The 26,327-nt window shown below is 42.4% G+C and overlaps 1 protein-coding gene across 2 annotated transcripts in view; it reads right to left on the bottom strand.

The window, feature by feature from the left end:
- Positions 1 to 26,327, bottom strand: part of LOC118582838 (ubiquinol-cytochrome-c reductase complex assembly factor 1) — a 94,135-nt gene that overhangs the window by 53,762 nt on the left and 14,046 nt on the right. The window contains exons 3-6 of one of the 2 annotated variants that reach the window (XM_036185960.1): positions 23,557 to 23,652; positions 22,685 to 22,792; positions 16,066 to 16,138; positions 7,350 to 7,407 (exon numbers count right to left, since the gene is read on the bottom strand). In XM_036185960.1, the coding sequence (XP_036041853.1) occupies positions 7,350 to 7,407; positions 16,066 to 16,138; positions 22,685 to 22,792; positions 23,557 to 23,652 (335 nt within the window). Of the gene's footprint in view, positions 1 to 7,349; positions 7,408 to 16,065; positions 16,139 to 22,684; positions 22,796 to 23,556; positions 23,653 to 26,327 lie in introns of those variants that run through there. The other variant, XM_036185961.1, reaches the window with a different exon arrangement.

The following is a 26,327-nucleotide window of genomic DNA, read 5'->3' as shown; positions in this document are numbered from 1 at the left end:
CCTAGAAAACGGGACCCTAGGAAAGACACAGGGATCACCCAGTGACAGAGAAATGGATGAGATCTACATGAACAACCTGGACAACAGTGGGAGTAATGAAGGGCAAGGTTTGAGGGAAAGAAAGCTTAGGGGAGCAGGAGATCCCAGCTGGATCAAGAACAGAAAGGGAGAATGAGGAATAACAGACCATGATAAATGAAGACCACATGAGAACGGAATACATTTTTAAATTTTTTAAATGGGAAGAAATACCAAAGGGTCACAGAACTTCCTTCAGAGGGAAGAGAAGGCTTATGATGAAAATCTTGGCTTTCTCAGATACTGAGGAAAGAACAAGAGTTTGTCCAGCAGTAAGAATGATAAATACCTAAATTCTGCATGCACACTGGGTTACAAAGTCAAGTTCATTTATTTCTGCTAGCTCGGGGTCAAGAGTTTGAGCTAGAGCCAGGCAGTGGTGGCGCACACCTTTAATCCCAGCACTCAGGAGGCAGAGGCAGGCGGATCTCTGTGAGTTCAAGGCCAGCCTGCCTGGTCTATAAAGTAAGATCCAGGACAGGCACCAAAACTACATAGAGAAACCCTATCTCGAAAAAAGAAAGAAAAAATACAGTTTCCAACAGATACAAAAACATTGGAATAACCTCCTGTACCTTATTGCACCACCATGCCTTAAAGTTAGATTCCAACAACAAAAATTATAGAAAGCCTACAATCTCTGAATAATGCCCACCTGAAATACCAATGGGTCAAGAAAGAAATAAAGAAAGAAATTAAAAATTTCCTAGAATTCAATGAAAATAAAAGTACAACATACCCAAACTTATGGGACACTATGAAAGCAGTAGTAAGAGGAAAATTCATAGCTCTGAATGCTCACATGAAGAAGATGGAGAAACCTCACACCAGTGACTTAACAGCACACCTGAAAGCTCTAGAACAAAAAGAAACAAACTCACCCAGGAGAAATAGACGCCAGGAAATAATCAAATTGAGAGCTGAAATCAATAAAATAGAAACCAAGAGAACAATACAAAGAATCAATGAAACAAAGAGAAGAGTTGGTTCTTTGAAAAAATCAACAAGATAGACAAACCTCTAGCCAAATTAACCAAACGGCAAAGAGAGAGCATCCAAATTAACAAAACCAGAAATGAAATGAGAGACATAACAGCAGACAACGAGGAAATCCAGAGAATCATCAGGTCATACTTCAAAAACCTGTACTCTACTAAATTAGAAAATCTGGAAGAAATGGACAATTTTCTGAATAGATACCACATACCAAAGTTAAATCAAGACCAAATAAACTATATAAATAGACCAATAACCCCTACAGAAATAGAAACAGTCATCAAAAGTTTCCCAACCAAAAAAAGCTCAGGACCAGGTGGTTTCAGTGCAGAATTCTACCAGATATTCAAAGAAGAACTAATTCCAATACTCTTCAAATTGTTCCACACAATAGAAACAGAAGGAACATTACCAAACTCTTTTTATGAGACTACAATTACCCTGATACCCAAACCAAACAAAGATGCAACAAAGAAAGAGAATTACAGACCAATCTCCCTCATGAACATTGATGCAAAAATACTCAACAAAATACTGGCAAACTGAATCCAAGAATACATCAAAAAAATTATCCACCATGACCCAAGAAGGTTTCATCCCAGGGATGCAAGGATGGTTCAACATACAAAAATCTGTCAATGTAATACACCATATAAACAAACTGAAAGAAAAAAATCACATGATCATCTCATTAGATGCTGAAAAAGCTTTTGACAAAATCCAACACCCCTTCATGATAAAGGTCTTAGAGAGATCAGAAATACAAGGAACATTCCTAAACATAATAAAGGCAATTTACAGCAAGCCAACAGCCACCATCAAATTAAATGGAGAGAAACTCAAAGTGATTCCACTAAAATCAGGAACAAGACAAGGCTGTCCACTCTCTCCATATTTATTCAATATAGTACTTGAAGTTCTAGCTAGAGCAATAAGACAACAAAAGGAGATCAAAGGGATACAAATTGGAAAGGAAGAAGTCAAACTTTCACTATTTGCAGATATGATAGTATACATAAGTGACCCCAAAAATTCTACCAGAGAACTCCTACAGCTGATAAACTCCTTCAGTAAAGTGGCAGGATACAAGATCAACTAAAAAAAAAAAAAAAAAAATCAGTAGTCCTCCTATACACAAATGATAAAAGGACTGAGAAAGAAGTCAGAGAAACATCACCCTTTACAATAGCCATAAACAATATAATATACCTTGGGATAACACTAACTAAACAAGTGAAGGACATTTTGATAAGAACTTTAAATCTCTAAAGAAAGAAATTGAAGAAGATATCAGAAAATGGAAGGATCTCCCATGCTCATGGATAGGTAGGATCAACATAGTAAAAATGGCAATCTTACCAAAAGCAATCTACAGATTCAATGCAATCCCCATCAAAATCCCAACACAATTCTTCACAGACTTGGAAAGAAAAATACTCAACTTCATATGGAAAAACAAAAGACCCAGGATAGCTAAAAGAACCCTGTATAATAAAGCAACCTCTGGAGGCATCACCATCCCTAACATCAAACTCTACTATAGAGCTATAGTAATAAAAACAGCTTGGTACTGGTATAAAAACCGACAAACAGACCAATGGAACCGAATTGAAGAACCTGACATGAATCCACGCACATATGAACACCTGATTTTTGACAAAGAAGCCAAAACTATACAATGGAAAAAAGAAAGTATCTTCAACAAATGGTGCTGGCATAACTGGATGTCTATATGTAAATGATAACAAATAGATCCATATCTGTCACCATGCACAAAACTCAAGTCCAAGTTGATCAAAGACCTCAACACAAATCCAGTTACACTAAACTTAATAGAAGAGAAAGTAGGAAGTAGTCTTGAACACATTGGCACAGGAGATCACCTCCTAAATATAACACCAGCAGCACATATACTGAGCACAACAATTAATAAATGGGACCTCTTGAAACTCAGAAGCTTTTATAGAGCAAAAGACGGTCAATAAGACAAAAAGATAGCCTACAGAATGGGAAAAGATCTTCACCAACCCCACATCTGACAGAGGACTGATCTCCAAAGTATATAAAGAACTCAAGAAATTAGACATCAAAATACTGAACAATCCAATTACAAAATGGGCTAAAGAGCTAAACAGAAAATTCCCAAAAGAAGAATCACAAATAGCTGAAAGACATTTAAAGAAATCAACATCCTTAATCATCAGAAAAATGCAAATCAAAATCTCTGAGATACCACCTTACACCTGTCAGAATGGCTATGATAAAAACACTAATGACAGTCAATGTTGGAGAGGATGCGGAGCAAAGGGAACACTCCTCCACTGTTGGTGGGAATGCAAACTTGTACAACCACTGTGGAAGTCAGTATGGCGGTTTCTCAGAAAATTGGGAATCAATCTACCTCAAGACCCAGCCATACCATTCTTGGGCATATACCCAAGGAATGCTCAATCATACCACAAAGATACGTGCTCAACTATGTTCATAGCAGCACTATTCATAATAGCCAGAACCTGGAAACAACCTAGATGCCCATCAATTGAAGAATGGATAAAGAAAATGTGGTACATCTACATAATGGAGTACTACTTAGCAGAGAAAAACAATGACAGTATGAAATTTGTAGGCAAATGGATGGAACTAGAAAAATATCATCCTGAGTGAGGTAACCCAAACCCAGAAGGACAAACATGGTATGTACTCACTCATAAGTGGATTCTAGATATAAAGCAAAGAACAATCAGACTGCAACCCACAGAACCAGAGAGGCTACATAGCAGGGGGGACCCTAGGATGACTATGGCTTATAGTAAGTTTTGGTTTTACTCAATTACTGGGCAAGCCCCAATCAAACATTTCACTATTAGGGTAAGAATTTATATTGTATCACGCCGATAATAGAAAAATAAATAAATAAATGAATGAATGAATGAATGAATAAATAAATAAATAAATAAATAAATAAATAAAGCTGAGGGAAAAAATAAGTGTTTGAGCTAGGTAACTAATGACTGACTGACCAGGTTAAACAAATGAAGGGCACATCAAGAGGAACTCCTGGTTTTGGACAGGTACCTGAATGGACTCACAGTGGATGGCTGGGATACGGAAAAGTGGGAGGGCTGCTTTACCAAGCCCGTGTAGGAATGCTGGGTATCTTCAACAGCATCTTTTCAGCAGCTACAGTCAATACTGACCTTGTCAAGCAATGACAATGGACACACAGTCAGTGCCACTGCAAGCACACTGAATACACAACTAAAACAAAGGTCTTCTAGGAACAGAAGGGTCTATGGTCTTACACCTCAACCCACTGAAAACCTATGGACCCAGAAAGAGTAGACAGAAGTACAAGATCATCAGAGAACATACAGGACTGTTCAGCATCCTGTTCCTAAGCCAACTACCAATAGGATCCATTATGTATGGGCCCAGGCAAATGTTCTGGAAGTCCACCAGGGTCCTTCCATTTCCTGGGAGTCTGGCTGGCTTTGTTTTGTCTTCCTTTTGGCCCTCTCCTCAGCTCCTCCCACAGTTCACTCCAAGAGGTGTTTCCATTCTTGTTCCTCCACTGGTTCAGCTTACTGCCATCTCTAAATTGGAGTGTGCCTGCCCCTCAGTTTACACTCTTGAATCCTCAGACTAAAGAGAACAGGACTTGACGAACCTAACTTTTCTACATACTTGGGGTGGGTCCATCCCTCTCCCAACTGTTCTCACCCCTTAGGAGAGGGAGTTCCCCAATTCTGGGAAGATCACTGTACAACTGGGCTCAAAACTACTTTTTTTGTTTGCTTTTTCTTTTTCTTTTTGTAGCCAAGGTTTCTCTGTGTAGTCTTTGTTGTCCTGGAACTCACTCTGTAGACCAGGTTGGTCTTGAACTCACAGAGATCCTCCTGCCTCTGCCTCCCAAGTTCGATGGAATTAAAGGCATCCGCTGCCACCCTCACCACATGGCTTTTCCCCGGCCCCCAAAAAACTACTTTTCTGGTGACCTTTTACTACATTTGTGCACAAACCTGCCCCCAAACACTCGTCCATCTGGCTGCCCTCGTGTCCTGGAGATGCAGTCTTCAACGTAAAGCACCCTCTCTTCCTACGGTAGTCACTCTACTTACCCTTCATGATACCCTCAAACGTCATCTCTGCCCAATGCCATCCTCACTCCTGCCAGTGAATTCAGACCGAGTTCTACCTTTGTACTTCCACGCACTTCTTCGGGCTCTGAGACAAACGTTGCATTATCATCTATTATAGACAACTGCACTCAAAGTCCATTTATTTCCACTGCAGTTTCTTGAATGTGTGTACTAGACCGCAGCCTTCTCTCCAACACCCCATGATCCCAAACACACAGCAGGTCCTTGACAAGGATTTGCTAATTCAAATAAAAAAGCTACTGAGATGTTTTACCAAACCTATATAGATTATGGCAATTAAAAGCAAGGAAGAAACCTTGCAGTCCTTTAATCCCAGCATTCAAGAGGCAGAGGCAGGCTGATCTCTGGGAATTCGAGGCCAGCCTGGTCTACATCTACAAAGCGAATTCCAAGACAGCCAAGGTTACACAGAGACACCCTGTCTCAAACCCTCCACACACACACCCAAAAAAAGAGCAAAGAAGAGGTTGGAGAAAGACAAAATGGCTGGTCCCCTCTTCTACTTAGCTGCTGGGGGTACACCCCCACTCCTCACTCAGCTGCTGGGGGTATGCCCCACTCCTCACTCAGCTGCTGGGGGTATACCCCACTCCCCTGAAAAGTTAACTTCAGCGAGAAAGGTTAGGTAGACATTTTGGAAAGTTTAAAGAAATACAAATAATTTCAAGGCTCTCCCCGCTGCTATTAGTCAGGTATTGACCTTGGGATGTGGTCACAGGGATTATATATTTTATTTTGCCATCCACTCCCTCTACCACTCTGATACCTACCTCTAGCTATATGGGCAATAAAGAGTCTTTCATACGGGCTCTGAATATTATCTTTGAGCTCCTCTGGGAACAGCTTATTAGCCTTCTCTCAACCCTCCCACCTTTCCAATGAGTAATTCTACCATACAGTCCTCAGCTCTTAAAAAAGTATTTTTCTTCTCAATGTGTGCAGTTTCTCTCCCTGCACCCTCTCCTTAACCTCCACCATGGACACCAAAGGCAGACAGTGTGCCTTCTCAGCTGCCCAACAAGAAGCCACAGTATATATCTCAAAGAGAACCAGGAAAGCTTTCAACACTTGTAGCGCCCTCTTCAATCCTATAAGCACCGTTTACATAGATCCCAGAACTTGGCACCCCAGTTTATAACTGGCCATTTATGTGTCCTATCTCCCTCACTAAAACTGGGCTCCTTGAGAACTAGCCCTGGTTCCCAGCACAGTGCCCAGGACATAGTGTACCTTCTAAAAACTACTGGTTTAGAGGATTAAAAAAAAATCCATAAAATAAACTGCCCCTTCAGGCTTCTTAGCCAAACTCAGTGACGATGTGAGTTTGGAAGAAGAAATACTTTCAGAGGTGATCGTAACTAAAACATCTTTATATAGCAGCTAGGCCTGTGATGCACAGCTCAGCTAGAGACAGTCTTGAACAAAGGTCCTTTGACAGGTAGCCATTCCCCACGTCCCTTGGACTGTTCACTATGGTGAAGGTCGTAAGCCCGGTTCTCAGGAGTTTATGTTCCCAAGATCTGGCAGGTCCTCCAACCCCCACTTCGGTGACTCCTATATCCCCCCTTGACCTTTAATGCTGGGTAACAGTAGATGAAAAATGTATTTTTTTTAGGCTACTTCACAGCTGAAGAAAAAATATACTGTTTAAGGTGTTAAATGTTTTCACATGTAACATGGCTTGACTCTCACCTGCACACACACTTAGAGGCACAGGCGCAAATGTCAGTGGTATAATTTGTTATAGGTTTCTGATGACCAGAGATGGAAATGACCACGGACTCACACAATTCAAACCACTTTTACGTAAATGTGAACTTTCCTAAAACAGTCCAGAGAGAGAACTTTCCACCCACCCTCACAGAGTCTCTTAGAGATACTGATAGTATTTATTATTCATGGGGTTAGGTGTTCTTTGGAAAAAAAAAAACATTACAAATATTAGTTTCTTTTGGGGTTTATGCTTTGACCTTTAATAAAATGTGCTTTAAGGCAGCAGTTATGAAAATGAAGGAGCAGGTTTTCATGTTGGACAAACGCCACTTCACAGACTCAGACCCCAGGAAAGCCATGCCTTACAACTCACACACACACACACTTGGTGACCTCACTTACCAGACGTGAAGCAGGGTTATAAGAAACCATGAGTTGAATGTATCAGGCATCTGACACCCTAGAAAATAACAACAAAGTGTAAATACGTGAAGGTGGAGAGGAGGCATACTGACTGTGTTAGCCACTGGTGGGAACCTGTTCAACTAAAATGTAATTCAGGACGATATTTCTGATTATGCAATTGCAGAAAAGATCAGTAAAAACACAATGTAAGACCGTGAGCCTGAGTACTAAATGCAGTCAGACAACCAGTCTTCCAGTCCCAGCCTTGTTACCACCACCTTGTGGCCTTGGGCAAACTGCTTCTTCCCTCTGAGTCTCAAATTTCTCTCTTTTTTTTTTTTTTTTTTTGAGCTGGGGATCGAACCCAGGGCCTTGCGCTTGCTAGGCAAGCACTCTACCACTGAGCTAAATCCCCAAACCCTCAAATTTCTCATTTTACAAAATGTGGCAGAGATGATTTCTTATGGTTCCTCCCAACTTCATGAGGTCTAAGCTAGTTTTCCTTTCTGGGCTTGCAGTCTCAAGAGCTAAGTAAATACACCTCCTGCTCCCCCCAGCATCAGCTACTGTGATCATCTGAGCCCTTCTATAAAGGTTCAGCCTTTCTGGTCTGGTCTCATTTTCCATTGGGTTTTTTTTTTCCGTCTGAGCTGAGGACTGAACTCAGGGCCTTGCGCTCTACCACTGAGCTAAATCCCCAGCCCTCCATTGTTTTTTGTTTGTTTGTTTGTTTGTTTGTTTTTTTTTTTGAGGTAGGATTTCCCTGACTGTCCTGGATCTCGCTCTGGAGACCAGGCTGGCCTCAAACTCACAGAGATCCGCCTGTCTCTGCCTCCTAAGCACTGGGATTAAAGGCGTGCGCCACCACTGCCCAGCTTTTTTCCAGTTTTTAAAGACAATCCAATGTGGTATGGCCATGAGTGTGCCAGATGATTTACCCAAATAACCAGGAGGATATAGGTGAAACTAGGAGCTGGAGCTGAATTGGGAAGGGGACTGTGCCCACTACAAGGCCAGTCCTCCACCACAGAGACAACACTGGGCAGGGCCTCTGAGTTCCAGACCCTGAAAGTCAGATCTCAGTTCAGACATTCAAGCCTCTCCATTCTCAGATTTCTAAGAAACCCCCCACGACACGTACCCTCCTCATTGTATGACAAGGAGAAAAGACCGACAAGGAACAGGAAGGATGAAGGGAGAAAAAGAGCGGAGAGCGTAAGCCCTATGGAAGAAGCAGTCTTTTGCAGCAATGACTCAAAAAAAAGTCAGGCATGATAGTGCCTGCCTAGAATTCTAACACACCCCCTGTGATTGTGTGAGGCGGGGCAGGGTTGCAAAATCCAAGCTAGCCTGGTCTATAGCAAATCTAAGTGCCAAAAGACAAAACAAAACAAAACATCCCCTGCATTCAGTGAGGTACCAGTTAACAACGAGGGTCACTCTGAGTGAGAATACAGGGCAGAACCCTAGGAAGGAGGCCTACAACCCGCACTAACAGGGAGTCCTCACTCACTGGGGCTGGGCCTGTGACAAGTGCTTCAACATTAGCTCAGTGAATCTGTCCAACAACCCCAGTAGGTGGGTGGTGACATATCCCCACTTGACAGGAGAGAAAAGCGAGTGTTATCAAGATAATTGCTCAAGACTACAGAACCACACCACCAAGAAACAAGCTGCCTGGGATTAAATTCAGACTGCCTTGACTCTCTGTGCAGTGGCGGCACTGCTACTTGAGTGCCTCTCTAATGCCAAGATGTAGACACTTCCTTGAGACAGGGTCGTACTCCACACCCAGGCCACTGCTAATCATCTTGATACACTATTTCTCTAAATCCTTACCTGAAGCTGGGAGAGGAGCACCAAGGTCCTACTTTAGAGGTAAAGAAGCGGGGGTCAAGAAGGCACAGTATCTATGGGCAAGCCACCATGTTAAGGCAGTGGCCAGGCTGGGGTTTGAGTCCAGGTCTGTCACAAAAGGATACAAAAAAACTCGGGTGAGCTTACTGGGTGGTGCCCAGCAGCTGTCAAGTGGACTTCCTCTCTGAGCCCAGCAGGAGGGAGCTGGAGGCTGGCCTGAGCAGCCATCCAGCTATTAAGACCCATGCCATCTGAGAGAGGGCCAGCCGCTCTCCGCCTAAAACAAGAATAGCCCCGAGAAACTCTCAAGCCCGGATCTCAAGTTGGTCTTTTTTTGGATGTTAGAACAAAACACTAAAAAGAAAAGTTTTCTTGGAAGTCTGAAATCTGGCTGCTTCTACAGGACAGTCCACCTAACTGCTGCCTCTACATCAAAGCTTCTCAACAGCCGCCAAGAGCCTGTCCAGTTTCCTCAGAGATGGAATCAGTTCTGGGGCTGGAAAGCACAGACAGACAAACAGGTCAGCAGCTGGCCCTGGGTCACAGTTTTCCCTTCTGGGGGTCAACTCAGGGCTGATGAGAAAAGAGCTGGCACATGAGTGATCCCCTGTGCCCGTGGAGGTCAGAACAGAAACCCACAGAGTAGACCTCAAAAACATCAAACCAACGGCTGAGTGTTGACTATGAGTCTCAGCTCAGCAGAGTGTGTTTCTGTCCTTCAGGGTTAAACCCTGTGACTTTCGGCCACGATCACACTCTTGTTCCAATGTACACACACGCAGCGTATTCATTCCTGAGGCTAGGCTCTTTCTTGACACCATGTTCAGTAAAATTAAATAATTCCATTACTGTCACCAAAGAGTGATGTTATCATATGTTAGTATGAGGTCAGAATACTTAATTAAATTTAAGCGGATCTAGGTGAAGTTTCTGGGCTTCTCGGAGGCCCAGTTTCCTGCTGTCTGTAAGTCAGTGGGCAGAACAAGGGCCTACCTTAGGGTTTCTGTGATGGTATAGATCAAAGACCTGTAAGACGCTTAGTAATGCCAGGTGTGGTGGCACAAGCCTTTAGCCCCAGCATCTGCACCTGGGAGGCAGAGAAAGGTGGATCTCTGTGAGTTAGAAACCATCCTACTCTACATAGTGAGTTCTAAGCCAACTAAGGGTATATAGTGAGATCCTCTCCAAAAAAAGCTTAACAAAACGATTGCCATTTAAAATAATAACTCAATATTCACTATTGTTGTTTCCACTGAATTTAATTAAATAATAGGGTTCAAATTATCTTTGAAAAGCTTCACCAGTTAAAACTGTGTCACCAAATAGAATGAATCCTCAACTACTGACTCAGAATTTCTTCATTAAAGAGCCCCTCCTCTCCAAGGTAATCAGTTTCGTAGAGGAAAAAAAGAGTCACAGACAAGAATGCAGAATTAAGCACAGGCTAAGTGGCTTACACACTACACAGCAGGCATGTCCACTGTGACAAGAGGGGCATCGCCAGCGCCTGCCAGAGACAGCAGCTGCCAAAGTAGCTGACCACTCAGATGCATCGAGTGTCTAGATGGCCGCCCTTAAACACTTTGGCTCTGACGTGACTCAGTCTGTAACTCTGGCAGCTTAGGGAGGGCTGTCCAAGAAGCTGATTGCTGATATATTGTGTCCCAACAACTCACTCACATACGGTCTTCAAAAAATGCCATCAGCCTCCTTTTGCTGGGGAAGAATAACACTTGCCAGCTACCCAAGGCTCTCAGTCCTCAGGACCCTTACAATCAAGCCCTATAGCGAAGATTTGAATGGGCATGGCCACTTTAAAGGTATAATCATAGGAAGCAATGTATACATTTCCTCATTTTATTCCAATCCCCCCTGAACTCCTTAGGATCCAAACCACAAGAAAGTCAGTCTCATCATTTTACAGATAAAAAAACAAAACAAAACAAAAAAACCTTTTGCTTCCAGATGGTACTTTCCAAATCTGCTCTTTGTTCACTAGGCACACTTTGGAATTCCTTTGGTTTGATTTAAAAATGTAAACCTCGCCAATAAATAAACAAATAAACAAGCCATAGGTTGGTGTATTTGTGACAGGGTTTCACTATGTAGTCCTCACTAGCCTGAAACTTAAGTGTGTAGAACAGGTATACCTTAAGTTTATGGCAATCCTTACGCCACTGTCTTATAAGTACTGGAATTACAGGCATGTGCCACCATGACTATAGGTTTGTGGTGGGTTCTGTTTTGAAAGAGGACCTCTCTTTGCAGTCTTGGTTGGCCTGATGCTCACTATGTAGAACAGGCTGGCCTGAACTCAGAGATCTGCTTTCTCTGCCTCCCAAGTGCCACCGTGCCCAGGCTATGCCATAGGTTTTAATAGGCCAATGTCTAATAAAGTCTTAGAAAATTTGAAGGGACAGTGTAATCACCAGGAAACTCACTGCCACTTATCCTGAAGGACAAAGCCCGGGCAAAACTCACCAAGATAGACACCGTTGTGTGTATAAACACCAGTTTCCAATACTAACACAATATCTCACAAAGGGAACAATCATCAAAATAAAGCAGAACCCAAATTATTAAGCTGCATTACAATGTCTAGTGTGTGGTTACACTCATTCACAGGCAGCATGCTACAGTGGGAAAATCCCTGAGGTTTAAGCCAGACAACACAGGTGCAAGGCTTGGCTAGGCAATCTTAGGCAAGTCACTGAGCCTCTTTAAGCCTCAACTGTTTCTAAACACAAAACAAAAATAAACAATAGTACAAGTACTTACTATCCCACAAGATTGTGAAACTCATAAAGGGGACAAGCATGAAAGCAAATAAATGTGAGCTATTAATATGTAATTATAACTTTCTGAAACATTTCTCAAGTTGGTAATCTGTAAGCTATGACTGAAATATGAATATTAACTATCTACGTAATAACAGCCTTTAATATTTGATACTATATTATATTTGATACTATAACATTAATAAAACCTGCCAGGCGATGGTGGTACACGCCTTTAATCCCAGCACTTGGGAGGCAGAGGCAGGCAGATCTCTGTGAGTTCAAGCCAGCCTAGTCTATAAAGCGAGTTCCAGGACAACCAGGCTGTTACACAGAGGAAACTTGTCTTGAAGAAAAAAAAAAAAAAACAAGAACCTTCAGCAGGGGCTGGAGATATGGCTTGGGGGTTAGAAGCATCTCTGCTCTTGCAGAAGATGTGGGTTTGGTTCCCAGCACCTCGTGGCAGCAGCTCACAACTGTCTGTCTTGGAAGTGCAGTTCCAGAGTTTCCAATGCCCTCTTCTGGCCTCTGAGGGCACTGACTGCATGTGGTGCACATACACACATACATACCAGACACTCATACATGTAAACTAAATCTATAAAAAGGAGGAACCTTCAATAATGAAGACTGAAGACAAGTAAGCATTCATCTAAAATAATTATAATAAATAGGAATCAAGGATTAAATATCTGATGATAAACTTTTCTTTTGCATGTGTGTTGTACTTTTTTTTTTTGGTTTGGTTTTTCGAGACAGGGTTTCTCTGTGTAGTTTTGGTGCACTGTCCTGGATCTCACTCTGTAGATCCGGCTGGCCTTGAACTCACAGAGATCCACCTGCCTCTGCCTCCTAAGTGCTGGAATTACAGGCATGCGCCACCACAGCCCAGCCGTGTGTTGTACTTCTGTGTATGGTATATGCACTTGCGTGCACCCATACATGTGCATACAGAGTCCAGAGGAGACTGTCAAGTGTCTTTCCCTACGGCTCTCTACCTTGTTCCTTTGAGACAGGGGGAGCTGCCATTTTGGCTGACCAGCAAGCTCCTAGGATCTCCTACTTGTCATCTCCCCTCCACAATGCTGAGGTTACAGGCATATCTGGCTGCGTGTCCTTACATGGCTTGACCTGAATGGGGGTAGTGAAATAATGGAAAAAAGACTAACAGACAGACACATGGACACAGACAAAAATACTGGGTTCGGTTGGTCTGGGGTCTTAGATAAACCACAACACCCAGAAGTTCCGCTTGCTTATGACAGATTTGAACAGAGACAGGGTGACAGCATACAGCTGAACAAGGAGGCCAGTTTAAGGCAAGATTGGCTCATCATGGTAGGAGAAGTCTCTGCATCAGAGCAGTCATCAAGCTGTGAATTTCTGGGGAAGAAAGATACAGTGGACATTTTCTACACAATGTCAACACTTACACTTGGACCTCTGAAGAAAGCTTTGCCACTCCTCTGCGCCTCATCCCAAGAGGCTTTGTCATCTTCCCATCAGTCTGAGGCAAAGAGGTCCTTAACATGGCCGTGCCCATGTCAACAACGCACATTCACTGAGGACTCACTCACACAGGTTTTCTCCACTGCTGACATGGGCCATGCACAGCTTTTCCCATGGGTGCTGATCCCAGACTCAGGCCCTTATAATTGCACAGCAAGGGATCTCACTCCCTGAGCTATCTCATTAGCCTTGAAGATAATGTTTCTAAGAAAAAGATATAACAGTATGCTGGAAGAGACCTTAGCGATGCTCTCATGTGCAAGATTCCCAGAACTGCAAGCAAACAGACAAAAGCATAGGGTGGATATGTTGGCTTTGTTTATTTTTCAGATTATTTATTCTGATTTTATATGTATGGGTGTTTTGCCTGCATGTATGTCTGTGCACACAGAGGCCAGAAGAGGGCATCAGACCCTCTGGAATTGGAGTTACAAATGATTGTGAGCTATCATAGGAGTGCTGGGAATCAAACTTCAGTCTTCTGGAACATCTTTCCAGCTCCAGATACGGTTGTCAGTTCATTTGTTTGTTTGCTTTTGGGGGGGAGGGGGTGAGTTGTTTTTTAATGTTACTTTTAATTAAAATTATACATAAAAAATCAAGTAAATTAATAAAATTAAAAAGTGGGGGGGGGATGCACATGGATTTAGGGGGACAACTCAATATTTTCTTTATAATTTGAAGAAAGTGTATGTTCTCATTTTGACTAATTTCTTATATAATAAGAAGCAGTTTAGGACTGGCAGAGACAGGAGGGTCACTGGCAAGATGGTTCAGGAGGTAAAGATGTTTGTCGCCAAGCCTGACAGTCTGAATATGATCACCAGAACCCACACAGCAGAGAGAACCAACTTTTATAAGTTGTCCTCTGACCTCTATATGGGCCCCATGGTATATATACTTATACACATGTGCATGCATACACACACACACACACACACACACACACACACACACACACACTACAGGGATAAATGGGTTTTTTTTTGTTTGTTTTTGTGGGGGAGGGCGGGGTTTCAAGACAGGGTTTCTTTGTGTAGCTTTGATCCTTTCCTAGAACGCTTTGGAGACCAGACTGGCCTCAAACTCACAGAGATCCACCTGCCTCTGCCTCTCAAGTACTGGGATTAAAGGCGTGTGCCACCACCGCCTGGAAAAATGTTTTTTAATAATTAAAAAAAAAAATGACTTGTTTACAAAGGGGCAGGGAAATTGTCTTTCCCAATGAACAAGAAAACAGAAAGTAAAAAAATAAATTAGAATTATAATTCAGTATAGTATTTAAAGTCCCTAATATTAATATGCTGAAATAGTGAAGTAGCCGAACAACTTATATTTGGGGTTTAAACAACCAAAGTAGTTACTAAGCGATCAAAACCGCACCTAGCATTCCTTGTGAACTCAGTTGTGTTCGGATATTTGCTGCCAGAGTAAAGCAGCAGTTATACAAACTTGTTAGGCTCCTTAGGGCAACTCTGCTGCTGTAAGTGCACAGAGAGCAGGTTTCCCTCTAAAGTCTACGGACACAGGAGCTGCCTACATCTTCCAACGGCCTGACAAATACTTATTTTAGTTAGCTATGTTAATAATTATAATGTACAGTAAAAATCCTTCTGGAAAGCAATTTATCAATGGGACGTAAGTAATAAAATTATATAAGCCTTTGAGATCAATAGCCCTCCCCCCCCCAAAAAAAGAATCATTGTTGCAGAATATTTGTACACTGTGAAGATGTGTTGCTGTGATTAGTGTACTAAAAAGCTGAACAACCAATAGCTAGGCAGGAGAGACAGGCGGGACTTCCAGGCAGAGAGAGGAAGAGGAGATAACAGAGGCAAGATATTGACATACAGAATGGGAAAGAGGTAAAAGTCATGTGGTAGAACATAAATTAATTTAAAAAAATGGGTTAATTTAAGTTATAAGAGCTAGTGGGACAAGCCTAAGCTAATGGCCAAGCTTTCATAATTAATACGTGAGCTGGTGTCCCAAAGGAAAGTCTCACTACAAATCATGAAATTTATTTCAAGATTCACTAGAACAATCAAAAACTAGAAACAAAAAGAGAAATGATTGACAAAAAAATCCATGTCAAAATGCTAAGAGAGGGCACGGTGGCACAAGCCTGTAAACCCGGCACTTGGGAGGCAGACAGCAGGATCGGAGTTTAAGGTCACCCTTGGCTGCACAGCAGGTTCTAGGGGATGTCAAGGGCTGGGAGTGACTCAGTCTGTGAAGTGCCCGCCATGCCAGCGTGACGACCTCAGCCTGATCCCTAGAGCCCACATTAAAGAAGATCAGGCATGGCTGCTTGTGCTTGCAATCCCAGTGATGGGAAGGTGGGGACAGGAGGATCACAGGAGCTCACTAGTGAGCTCCAGGCCTATGAAGGACCCTGTCTCAAAGGAGGTAGACAGTGTTTCGGAGGATAATGCCAAGGTGGACCGCTGAGCTATACATGCATAGACAAACACGTACAACATACACAAACGTTTAAAAGTAACTTAAAACCCACAGCCACAAAAATAAACAGAGCATTGTTTCCTTTCAGAACAATGAGAGTCACTTACTCAGAAAGAACTCCTCAAAGTCAGTTTTCTCCACACAGCTCGTGTACATGCGCAGGGCTGCGATCTTAATCTTCTAGACAAAGAGAATAAAACCAAACTCAAGACATGACCAAGAGGATGCTCTAGTGTCATTAGGGACTGCAGAACTCATGTTTCTTCAGCTGGAAGGAGGGGTACAAACCTATCTGCGGGCAATTTATTTTGTTTTGTTTTAGAGATAAGACCTCAAGCAGCCCATATTTACTGGGAAATGGCTCTGTAGTTCAGTTCACCATCTCTACCTTAAAAAATAAATAAATAAAATTTTAAAAATTTTAAACCCCTGAAATCCTTTAATCTTTGCTCAGAGGCTCTACCAATTAGTTTACAATTTTTGGGAGGGAGGAAGAGAGGCATGTCTTTTCTACAGACTCATAGAACCTGTGTGCATAAACAAAATTCTCTAATAAATATGAAATACTTTTCAGTGTGCTTCAAAGTTTTAAATATGAAGTACTCAGTATACAGTATTGAGAAATGTCACCAGGCAACAGTGGCACTCACCTTTAATCCCAGCACTTGGGAGGCAGAGCCAGGCGGATCTCTGTGAGGCCAACCTGGTCTACAGAATGAGATCCAGGACAGGCACCAAAACTACACAGAGAAACCCTGTCTCAAAAAAAACCAAAAAGAAAAAAAAAGAAAAAGAAAGAAATGTCTTCAGGGGCTGGAGACATGATTCAGTGGTTAAGAGCACTCACTGCTCTTGTAAAAGACCAGCACCCACATCGAGGTTCACAATCTTCTATAACTCCACCCCAGGAGATCTGACATCCTCTTCTGGCCTCCATAGGCAACAGGCACTCATGTGGTACATTTACATACATATACACAAGCAAAACGTTCATACACATAAAAATAAATCAATCTTTTAAAAGAAAATTTTAATTCCCTTGGATCTTAATGAGTTCTCTTTTTACCTAAGCTCTGTATTAACATATTATATTTTATGTATGTACACTACATCTTAAGATTGATCTTAAACCCGGGTGGTGGTGGCGCATGCCTGTAATCCCAGCACTCGGGAGGCAGAGGCAGGCAGATCTTTGTGAGTTCGAGGCCAGCCTGGTCTACAGAGTGAGTTCCAGGAAAGGCGCAAAGCTACACAGAGAAACCCTGTCTCGAAAAAACAAAAAACAAAAAACAAAAACAAAAAAAAAAAAGATTGATCTTAAGTAAGATCAAATCTAAAAATTAAAAATCAATTCTTTTTTTTTTTTGAAGCTGAGGATCGAACCCAGGGCCTTGCGCTTGCTAGGCAAGCACTCTACCACTGAGCTAAATCCCCAATCCCTAAAAATCAATTCTTAAAGAGTTGAGTTGGTCTGAAGAACAAGCCAGTAACAGGTACATCAATGACTTTCAAAACTAAATAAACCAGTATAGCAACAAAAGACTTGTATAAGATTCTTTTTCTTTCTTGAAATGACAGAGCAAATTGAACACAGTGGCCCATGCTGATCATCCCAGCATTCAAAGAGTTCAAGGCCAGTCTAGTCTACAAAACAAGTTCCAGGCCAGTCTGGACTATAGTGTGAGATGCTGTCTCAAAACCAAAGCAAAACAAACAAACAACAAAAAGAAAAAAATAACAAAGCCTAAAAGCAGGGGCTGGAGAGACGGCTCAGCAATTAAGAGCACTAACTGCTCTTGCAAAGGACCCAGGTTCAGTTCCCAACACCCACATGGCCGTTCTCAACCACCTGTAACTCCAGTTCCAGGGGATCCAAGCTCTCTTCTGGCCTCCACAGGCACCAAGCACACAAGTGGTACACAGATACACAAGCACACATACATAATAAAAATAAATAATTGAAACAAAAGAAAAACAAAAGAAAAATTAAACAAGCAGGTACGAGGGATGGCTCATGCCTGACCATCCAGCGCTTGGGAGGCTGAGATGGATCAGGAGTTCAAGCTTCATCTACATGATATCCTCTCTCCAACATAAATAAAAACAGAGCCCATCAAGAGTTAAGATATAATACATCACAATCAAAGGGACTTATGAAGAAATGAAAAGTTGAACCCCAAACTGGCAAATTGAAGAAGGGATGAGAGAGGAGTGTAGTTAGAGTTTTCCTGCCTGGCCCAGTCAGGACAAATCTCTCTTATCCATCAGTTCCACAGTTGCTCAGACCCAACCAAGAAAGCATACAGAAACTTACATTGTTTATAAACTGTATGGCTGTGGCAGGCTGTTTGTTATCTATTTTTTTTATCGTAAATTAACCCATTTCTGTTTATCTATACTTTGCCACATGGCTTGTGGCTTATCAGTGTCTTTACATGTTGCTTCTCATGGCGGCAGCTGGCGGTGTCTCTCCCCAGCCTTCTACTTCCCAGAATTCTCTTCTCTCTTGTCCCGCCTATACTTCCTGCCTGGCCACTGGCCAATCAGAACTTTATTTACACAGAGCGATATCCACAGCAGAGGAGGAGTTGCCTGTCAAAATTCATCAAGAACTAGGATTCAGCCAAGCACAATGGTACATGCCTTTAATCCCAGCACTTGGGAGGCAGAAGCAGGCAAATCTCTGTGAGTTCAAAGCCAGCCTGGTCTACAGAGCAAATTCCAGGACAGCCTGGGGTACATACACAAACCCTGCCTCGGGAAAAAAAAAAAAAAAAAGAACAAGTTTAACCAGGGAACAGAAAGAACAGGTTTCAGAACGCATTGATCTACACCATCACCGGCCTAATGACACCCTTATCCTGATACTTTTGACTCCAGGAGGCCTTCTATCCTTGAGATAAAAACTTTAGGCTCACTCAGTACTGAGTACCAAATTGAGTTCCTGCTACAGATCTAAATGCTATGGTTGAGGGATAAACAAAATTCCTGCCCTGATTGAGTATATGGCCCAGGTTAACTACAGACAAAATTTTAACTAAAATTCCTAGTCACTTAACCCCTGACCCTCCCCACCATGCTTGTGGTTTCCTTCAGGATCTTCTGTATAAACTAGCTCACAACTAATCACTCTGCCCTAGGAAAGGCAGACTTGTCTTCAAGGCCCAGGGCTCCAAATACAACCATGAAAAAGCATTTATTACAAATCATGGCTACTTGACCAGATTGGCCAGCATCTTTATACAGTGCTCATACTGTGGCCATCAAGGACATTTTATAGTTCTTCACTTTTCTTGTAGCAAAGCCAAACCTTTATTCTTGGGTGAGCCATTTTCCTGGACAAATCTTGAAGCAAGTCCCCGAGGACTATCATGCGGGGACTGGAAATAACTACTGGAAAGAAGCTCTCTGAGAACCACGCGCTAATGTGAGTGAGGGAAGGGGGCAGACTGAATCTCCACTCAGTCAATACAAGCTGTTCCGGTTCATGGATGACTTCGCATTTATTACACTCTCTCTTTGGAAGACTTCACAATGCCACTTGGATACTACAGGAACACCTAGGCCTGCTCTCCCACCTGCTGGGACATGTGTGCATGAGGAGTGACGCACTAAGAGGGCTGAACTAACCCTGCTAACAGCTGTGTGAGAACTGCAGAGGTTTCTTTGCTTTGTTTGGGCTTGGCTGTTGTCACTTGAACCTCCTATTCTGTGCTGGAATTCTTTTTACAACATTCTTGATTCATGTTCAACAATCTGAGCCCCAATTCAAAGAAGAACAACCTTGTAAGGCTACCTGTCCTACTGGAGGGCTTTCATTAGCCGCTACTCTGAGTACCTCAGGTAACATATCTTCACTTATTTTTCGTTGACTTGCTCCTCAATACTAAGAGGTCACGATGCCTTCCCTTTTCTATAATAAGCATCTCTATTTCTTTCAACTATTCTTTTTCTATTTTTGGGGTGGGGGGCAGGTTGCTGTGTCCCCCTAGCTAGCCTAAAACTGTCTATGTAGACCAGGCTGGCCTCAAACCCAGAGATCTGTCTGTCTCTGTCACACAAATGTTAGGATTGAAGACCTATGCCACGGTTCATGGTTTTCTCCAACCATTCTTTAGTTCTTACATGATACTGCCATGTAAACATAATAGGGGGAGAGGTTATTTCAGAGCTGGGCCTGGTGGTGCACATCTATAATTACTTTCCACAATTGAGAATCAGAGGTAGGCAGATCTTTGTGAATCTGAGTTCAGCCTGGTCCACATAGCTAGTTCCAGGCCAGCCAAGGTTATACAGAGAGACCCTGTCTCAAACAAAACAAAACAATCAAACAACCAAAGAAAAATGTTACTTCAGGATGCTGAAATAAGTAAAAAAACACTACGTTTAAAATCTGAAATATAGGCTAGGGACATTGTTTATTGACTAACATGAGAAAGACCCCCAAGCTAGATCCCAACAGCAATAAAGTCCAAATATGATTCTATAGGAATCTACACATGAAAACATTCAAGAAAAATATAGAGAAAAGGCAAGTCATAAGCATCGGTAGAGAAGTAAACATTTTGTTCTCCAACCAATACATGTGAAAATACAAACAAAGCATTTTGCTCATGCAAGCTAATGCAAGTATCTGGCCATAGACTTCTGAGATAACAGTGCTAAAAAGGACTTATCTATAGGCCTTTCAAAGTGGAAAGTCCTAACGACATTTTCCCACCAAAATCATACCAAAATGTCATACTGTGACAGTTTGATATGACAGATTTTAAAATGAAGGCTATAAAAACTGCCACATTATGAAAGTTTTTTTACTGCAAACATTTAATTGGGGTAACAAAGGGAATCAAGAAAAATCAGAGACTAACTCAACTATAAGAGAGAATTCTCCCACTGGTCTCATAATCCTTCAGATGGTGGCCAATTTGCCCTCAGGAATCGTTAAAAAACAAAACAAAAACGTAAGACCAGATAAAGCTTATGGAGGCAACCAAGCGAACCCAATTACTAAGACAGGAGTAAAACAGTTACATTTCTCTCTATTCTTTGTTTCCATTTCACTCTCCATTTTTTTCTTTGCAGGGGCAGGCAGGGGAGCACACGCCTTTATTCCCAGTACTTGGGGAGGCAGAGGGAGGTAGATCTCTCTGAGTCTGAGGCCAGACTGGTCTAGAATTCAAGGAGATCCATTTGGGATTAAAGGCATGCGTCTCCACTCCTGACTCAATTTCTCCTTTTAAACAACACACATATTCTGTTTTATATTACAAATGTCATAATCACAACTTCTTTTTAAATAGAGGGAAAGCCAAACAAGATGGCTCAGAGAATAAAGGCGCTTGCCACCAAGCTTGATGATCTAAATTCAATGCCCAGGATCCACACTGTGGAAGGACAGAACAGAGTTCCCAAACTGTCTTATGACCTTCACACATTCTCCATGGCATGCATTCAGCCACACATGCACACACGCACAAATAAACATTTTTAAAATTATGAAGGAGTCAGGGGTGGTGGTGAACACCTTTAATCCCAGCACTTGGGAGGTAAAGGCAGGCAGATCTCTGAGTTTGAGGCTAGCCTGGTCTACAGAACTAGTTCCAAGACACCCAGGAATACACAGAGAAATGCTGCTCTGAAAAACCAAATCAAAACAATAAAATAACATACGGAAGACAATCTAGGCATGATAGTTTACACCTATAATTCCAACACTTGGGAAGCTAAGGCAGAGGATTACTATGAGTTCTAGGGCAGCCTGGGCTAGTGTATGACACCATGTCTCAAAAGAAAAAACAAACTAATTAAAATTTAAAACAGGGAGTAAAGATCTGGTTAGTAATTAAATACATTAACAATTCATCAATTGTCAAGAATTGTACACACGTGTATATATAAATCTTCATGAAAATAACTATTTCCTTGAAGAGTCAGAAGAGGCTGCTGGGTCTCCAAGAATATCAGTCACTCAGCATTTGTAGCCTCTCCATTTGAAAGCCCTTATCAACAAAGTGTGCAATCAATGTTGACTATTCAGAATTTGTGTACAAAAGCCTGCAGACAGAAACGTGCATTTGCTGTCATGAGAATTGTTGGGAAAATGAACCAACCTAAGAAAGCAATGTCTCACACCTATAATTCTAACATGTAGCAGGGGGAGGAGCGGAGGCAGGGGGATCTCTGTGAGTCTGAGGCCAGCCTGGTCTACCAGAGACAGTTTCAGGACAGCCAGAACTACACAGAGAAACCCTGTCTAGAAAAAAAAAGGGAAGAAAGAATGCAACTCATCAGAATGTCCTTTAAACTCGTCTAAATGCTGCTATCCTGCAATAAAGCAAAGGCCTGAAAAGTCCCACCTCGTGGCCCTGCCACCAACTGCAGACACTTTAAACTCGTCTAAATGCTGCTATCCTGCAATAAAGCAAAGGCCTGAAAAGTCCCACCTCGTGGCCCTGCCACCAACTGCAGACACTTTAAACTCGTCTAAATGCTGCTATCCTGCAATAAAGCAAAGGCCTGAAAACTCCCACCTCGTGGCCCTGCCACCAACTGCAGACACTTCCAAGGAGTGTCTTACCTATACATCAAATCTGACTAGAGGGTAGAGGGATGCATTCTGAAGAAATTCTCAAAGGAATGTATGAATTTATCAAAGCAGAAGCTCTAAAATCAATCTATGAGCAAGAGAAAAAAGGACACAGACCAAAGGAACATAAAAGCCTTTACCCATTTACTGTATCTCAAAGGGCCAGTGAATCCCATGGCTTCTATTATCCTCGTGAAGGGGCCAACCTTCTCCTCAACAGGCTGCGGGAAGTCTCGGGCAGTAGGAAGCTACTTAACCAAAGAGAAAGAGATCAAAATTAGTTACAAGAAATTCTCCAAATAGAATGCTTTTATTAGTTATTTGTTCTAAGGACATTTTTATTGCTTAGATTTCTTTTCACTTTGATTTCCTTTTTTCTGCCTGATCTCTTGATTTCTTTTGAATGATTTTGGGGACTTTGTTTGATTGCTTGCTTTGAGTGTTCTGTTCTGTTTCAGCACAATGCTGGAGATCCAACCCAGGGCTTCACGAATGCTAGGCAGGTGCTCTCTCACGGAGCCAGACTCAAAGCCCTCACCTAGGAGTGCAAACACATGTGAAATGGTATCTAGCAGACATCCTCCAAATTACAAAGCAAGACAAACCTACCTCAATAACCATGTGCCTGTGACCCCATGATTAGGAAAGAACAGACTAGAGGTTCTAGAGTAAAGGTGACATGAAAAAGAGTGGGATGGCTCAGGGGCTAACGTCACTGGCTGCTCTTCCAGGGGACCTGGGTTCAATTCCCAGTGTCCCCATTGCAGCTAACAACCACCTGTAACTCTAGTTCTGGGTTCTGACACCCTCTTCTGGCCTCTGAAGGCACCAGGCTTGCACATAGTGCACAGACATTCAGACAGGTAAAACACCCATGACACATAAAAAACAGAAGGAAAAGGGGTAAGGGGTGGGGAGAAGAGGGTGGGGGAAGGGACAAGGAAAGGCAGAAGAGGAGGAGGGGGAGAAAGGAGTGAGGAGGCAGGCAGTCCAGAGCAAAGAACACACTCACCTTACTTGTGGTGTGGTATTTCCTACTCTGCTGTGTGTCCATCCCAACAAGGTGTTCGGATCCCACCCAGATGCGAGACTGGTCCATCTGTGGCCTCTGGAGGGTGAACAGACAGATGTAAGGGACTCGAGCATTACTTATCAAAGTTAACCCAAGTGGAGCTGCCCTGGCTGGTTCCCCCAACCTTGCTTGCCCAACTTCTGGTGAAGGATCGAGAGGACCCAAGGTCAGCAGCCAGAGTGGTGCCTGGTACGTGGCAGGTGCTCAACGAATATCTCTTAAATACATGAAGCCGGATGTGATGGCTAACACTTGCAATCCCTAGAAGGCTGAGGCAGGAGGATTGCTGTGAGTTCAGTGCCAGTCCACAGCCTAGAGAGAGACTGTCCCAAAGAACAAAATAAAACTCAAAAATGAATTCACTAATTCTTGAAGAAATAAAAGAATTCACCCCTAGAAATATAGACTGAATCTGAGTCAACTCAGAGAAAGAAAATTATAATAGGAAAGGGTACTGCAATAAGTTTCCATGAAAATGCTGACAATGTTTGATGTGTGGGAGAGAGGGCATCAATTTTAAAACATGCTACTGCTGGCAGGTAAATCTCTATGAGTTTGAAGCTAGCCAGATCTACAAAATGAATTCCAGGACAGCCAGGGCTATGCCAAGAAACTCTGTCTCAAAAAAACAAAAATAAAAATGACGACAACAAAAACAAAAACAAAAAACAAACTTGAGGTTAAAGAGATGGCTCAGCAGTTAAGAGCACTGGCTGCTCTTCCAGGGGACCAGAGTTCAATTCCCAGCACCCACATGGCAGCTCACAACTGTCTGTAACTCCAGTTCCAAAAAATCCAACAGCCTCACACAGACACACATGCAGACAGTATACCAATGACATAAATTAAATTAAAAAATAAAACAATATACATTTTTTAAAAACCTGCTTCTGCCACCTAAAAGTTCAGTGGCCATTGACAACTTGCTGCACTTGGGTTACAGTGAGGCCTGAATGGGGAAACGTGGAAAGGGCATCTCACTAAACAAGTACTTAATAAATAAATGAAGTCACTGTCACCACCAGGTCACAACTGCCTTCCTGTCGGTCACACTGCCTTTGACAACAGTGTGGCAATACTACAGCCACTGAGGATCAGGGCCAGGGCTGGCCACATGCTTTCCATAATTTCCTCCCCAGTCCACCTACAACTCTAGTCAGTTAGTGTTGCTGTAATACTACTACTTCTGGACATAAACTTCTCAAGAGAAACTGTATGTAAGCACTACAAGAAGAAAGCCAGAACCATCCAGTGAGGGACAGTAAACTAAGGTATAATCACTCAAAAAATCAAATAATTAAGGATTGAACCCAGAGCCTTGTACTTTCAAAATCTGATTTTTTTTTTTTTAAGAACTAGGGTCTTGCAATGTTGTCCAGCCTGTGCTACTACATCCCACTGATATTTTGCTTTACTTTCTTTTTAGTTAATTAACTTATTTTAGGTAGGGTCTCAAGCAAACCATACTAGCTTCAAATTCACTATGTAGCTGAAGCCAGCCTCTTCCTGCCTCTGCTTCCCAAGTGCTGAGATTACAGTATTCTGCTGCTGTTGAGACAGGGTCTCACTATGTACTCTGGTTGTCCTAGCCTTGAACTAACTGAAATCTACCTGCTTCCTTCTGCCTCCCAAGTGCTGGGATTAAAGACACAGACCACCACACCTGGCTACAGTGTTATTTTTAATATGGTTTAAGCAGAAAGCACAGGGTTCCGAATACACTGTCCTCCTTTTCCACACACACTCTCTCCCACAGTGAGCATCCCACACCAGAGTAGTACATTATTACAGTGAAGTTGACCATCACTACCCACCCAAAGACCACAGCTTATACTAGCAATTAACATAAAAAACAGAATTTTAAAAAAATTTTAAATGTTGAAAACATAGGTAAAATTACAAACAAAATCATGAATGCGTATGGATAAATCTAGGAAGCAACACAGGGAAATGAAATGGTTACTTGGTCAAACTGGAATTGTGGGTAGCAGATGAGGAATGCACCTCAGCAGTAGGACACTTTGCCTAACATGGGCAAGACCTTGGGTCTGACCTCATGCACCACAAGAGGGTGGGCAAGGAGGAAAAGGAAGAATGAATTATGGGTAAGTTTGAGAATTCAGTGGCCAAATTCCCAGTAATGTTTTAATTGCCTTAAATTAATTACAAGGAGGTGGTAGGTGCTGGGAATGGAGGCACATGTCTTTAATTTAATCCCAGCACTCAGGAGGCAGAGGCAGGTGAATCCCTGAGTTTGAGGCCAGCCTGGTCTACGGAGTGAGTTCTACCCAGGACAGTCTCAAAAAAAAGGAGGGAGGGGGGAGTAGAGAGTTAATCCTTCAATTCTGGTTTATTCCAAAAAGAGGAGGGATAAATGGAATTAACAATGATTTTGCTGTTTCATCTTAATAAAGGGAAAAATACTTTCTCATTGTGGAATAGTACTATTTGTATTTCTTTCCAAACTAGGATATTAAAAGATTAGTCAGAACTCCTCTGCAGTCCCAGGACACTTATGCTTTAATTCTCAAGTACCAAGCAGGCTTTGTGAAATACAGACTAAACACAGAGCACCTCCCATGACATCACATACATCAGTGTAATGGCCCATCAAGAGCACAAAGCACTTCAGCCGCCTCCAAGAATGCAGCAAGCGCAAGCCTGGGCAAGGATGATGGGCTTCTCCTCCACTAGCCTTAGCTTAGACATCG

This window comes from Onychomys torridus, chromosome 4 (assembly GCF_903995425.1).
Source record: "Onychomys torridus chromosome 4, mOncTor1.1, whole genome shotgun sequence".
Classification (NCBI taxonomy): domain Eukaryota; kingdom Metazoa; phylum Chordata; class Mammalia; order Rodentia; family Cricetidae; genus Onychomys; species Onychomys torridus.
The sequence above is the reverse complement of the archived record's forward strand: the minus strand, read 5'-3'. Positions and strand labels throughout refer to the sequence as shown.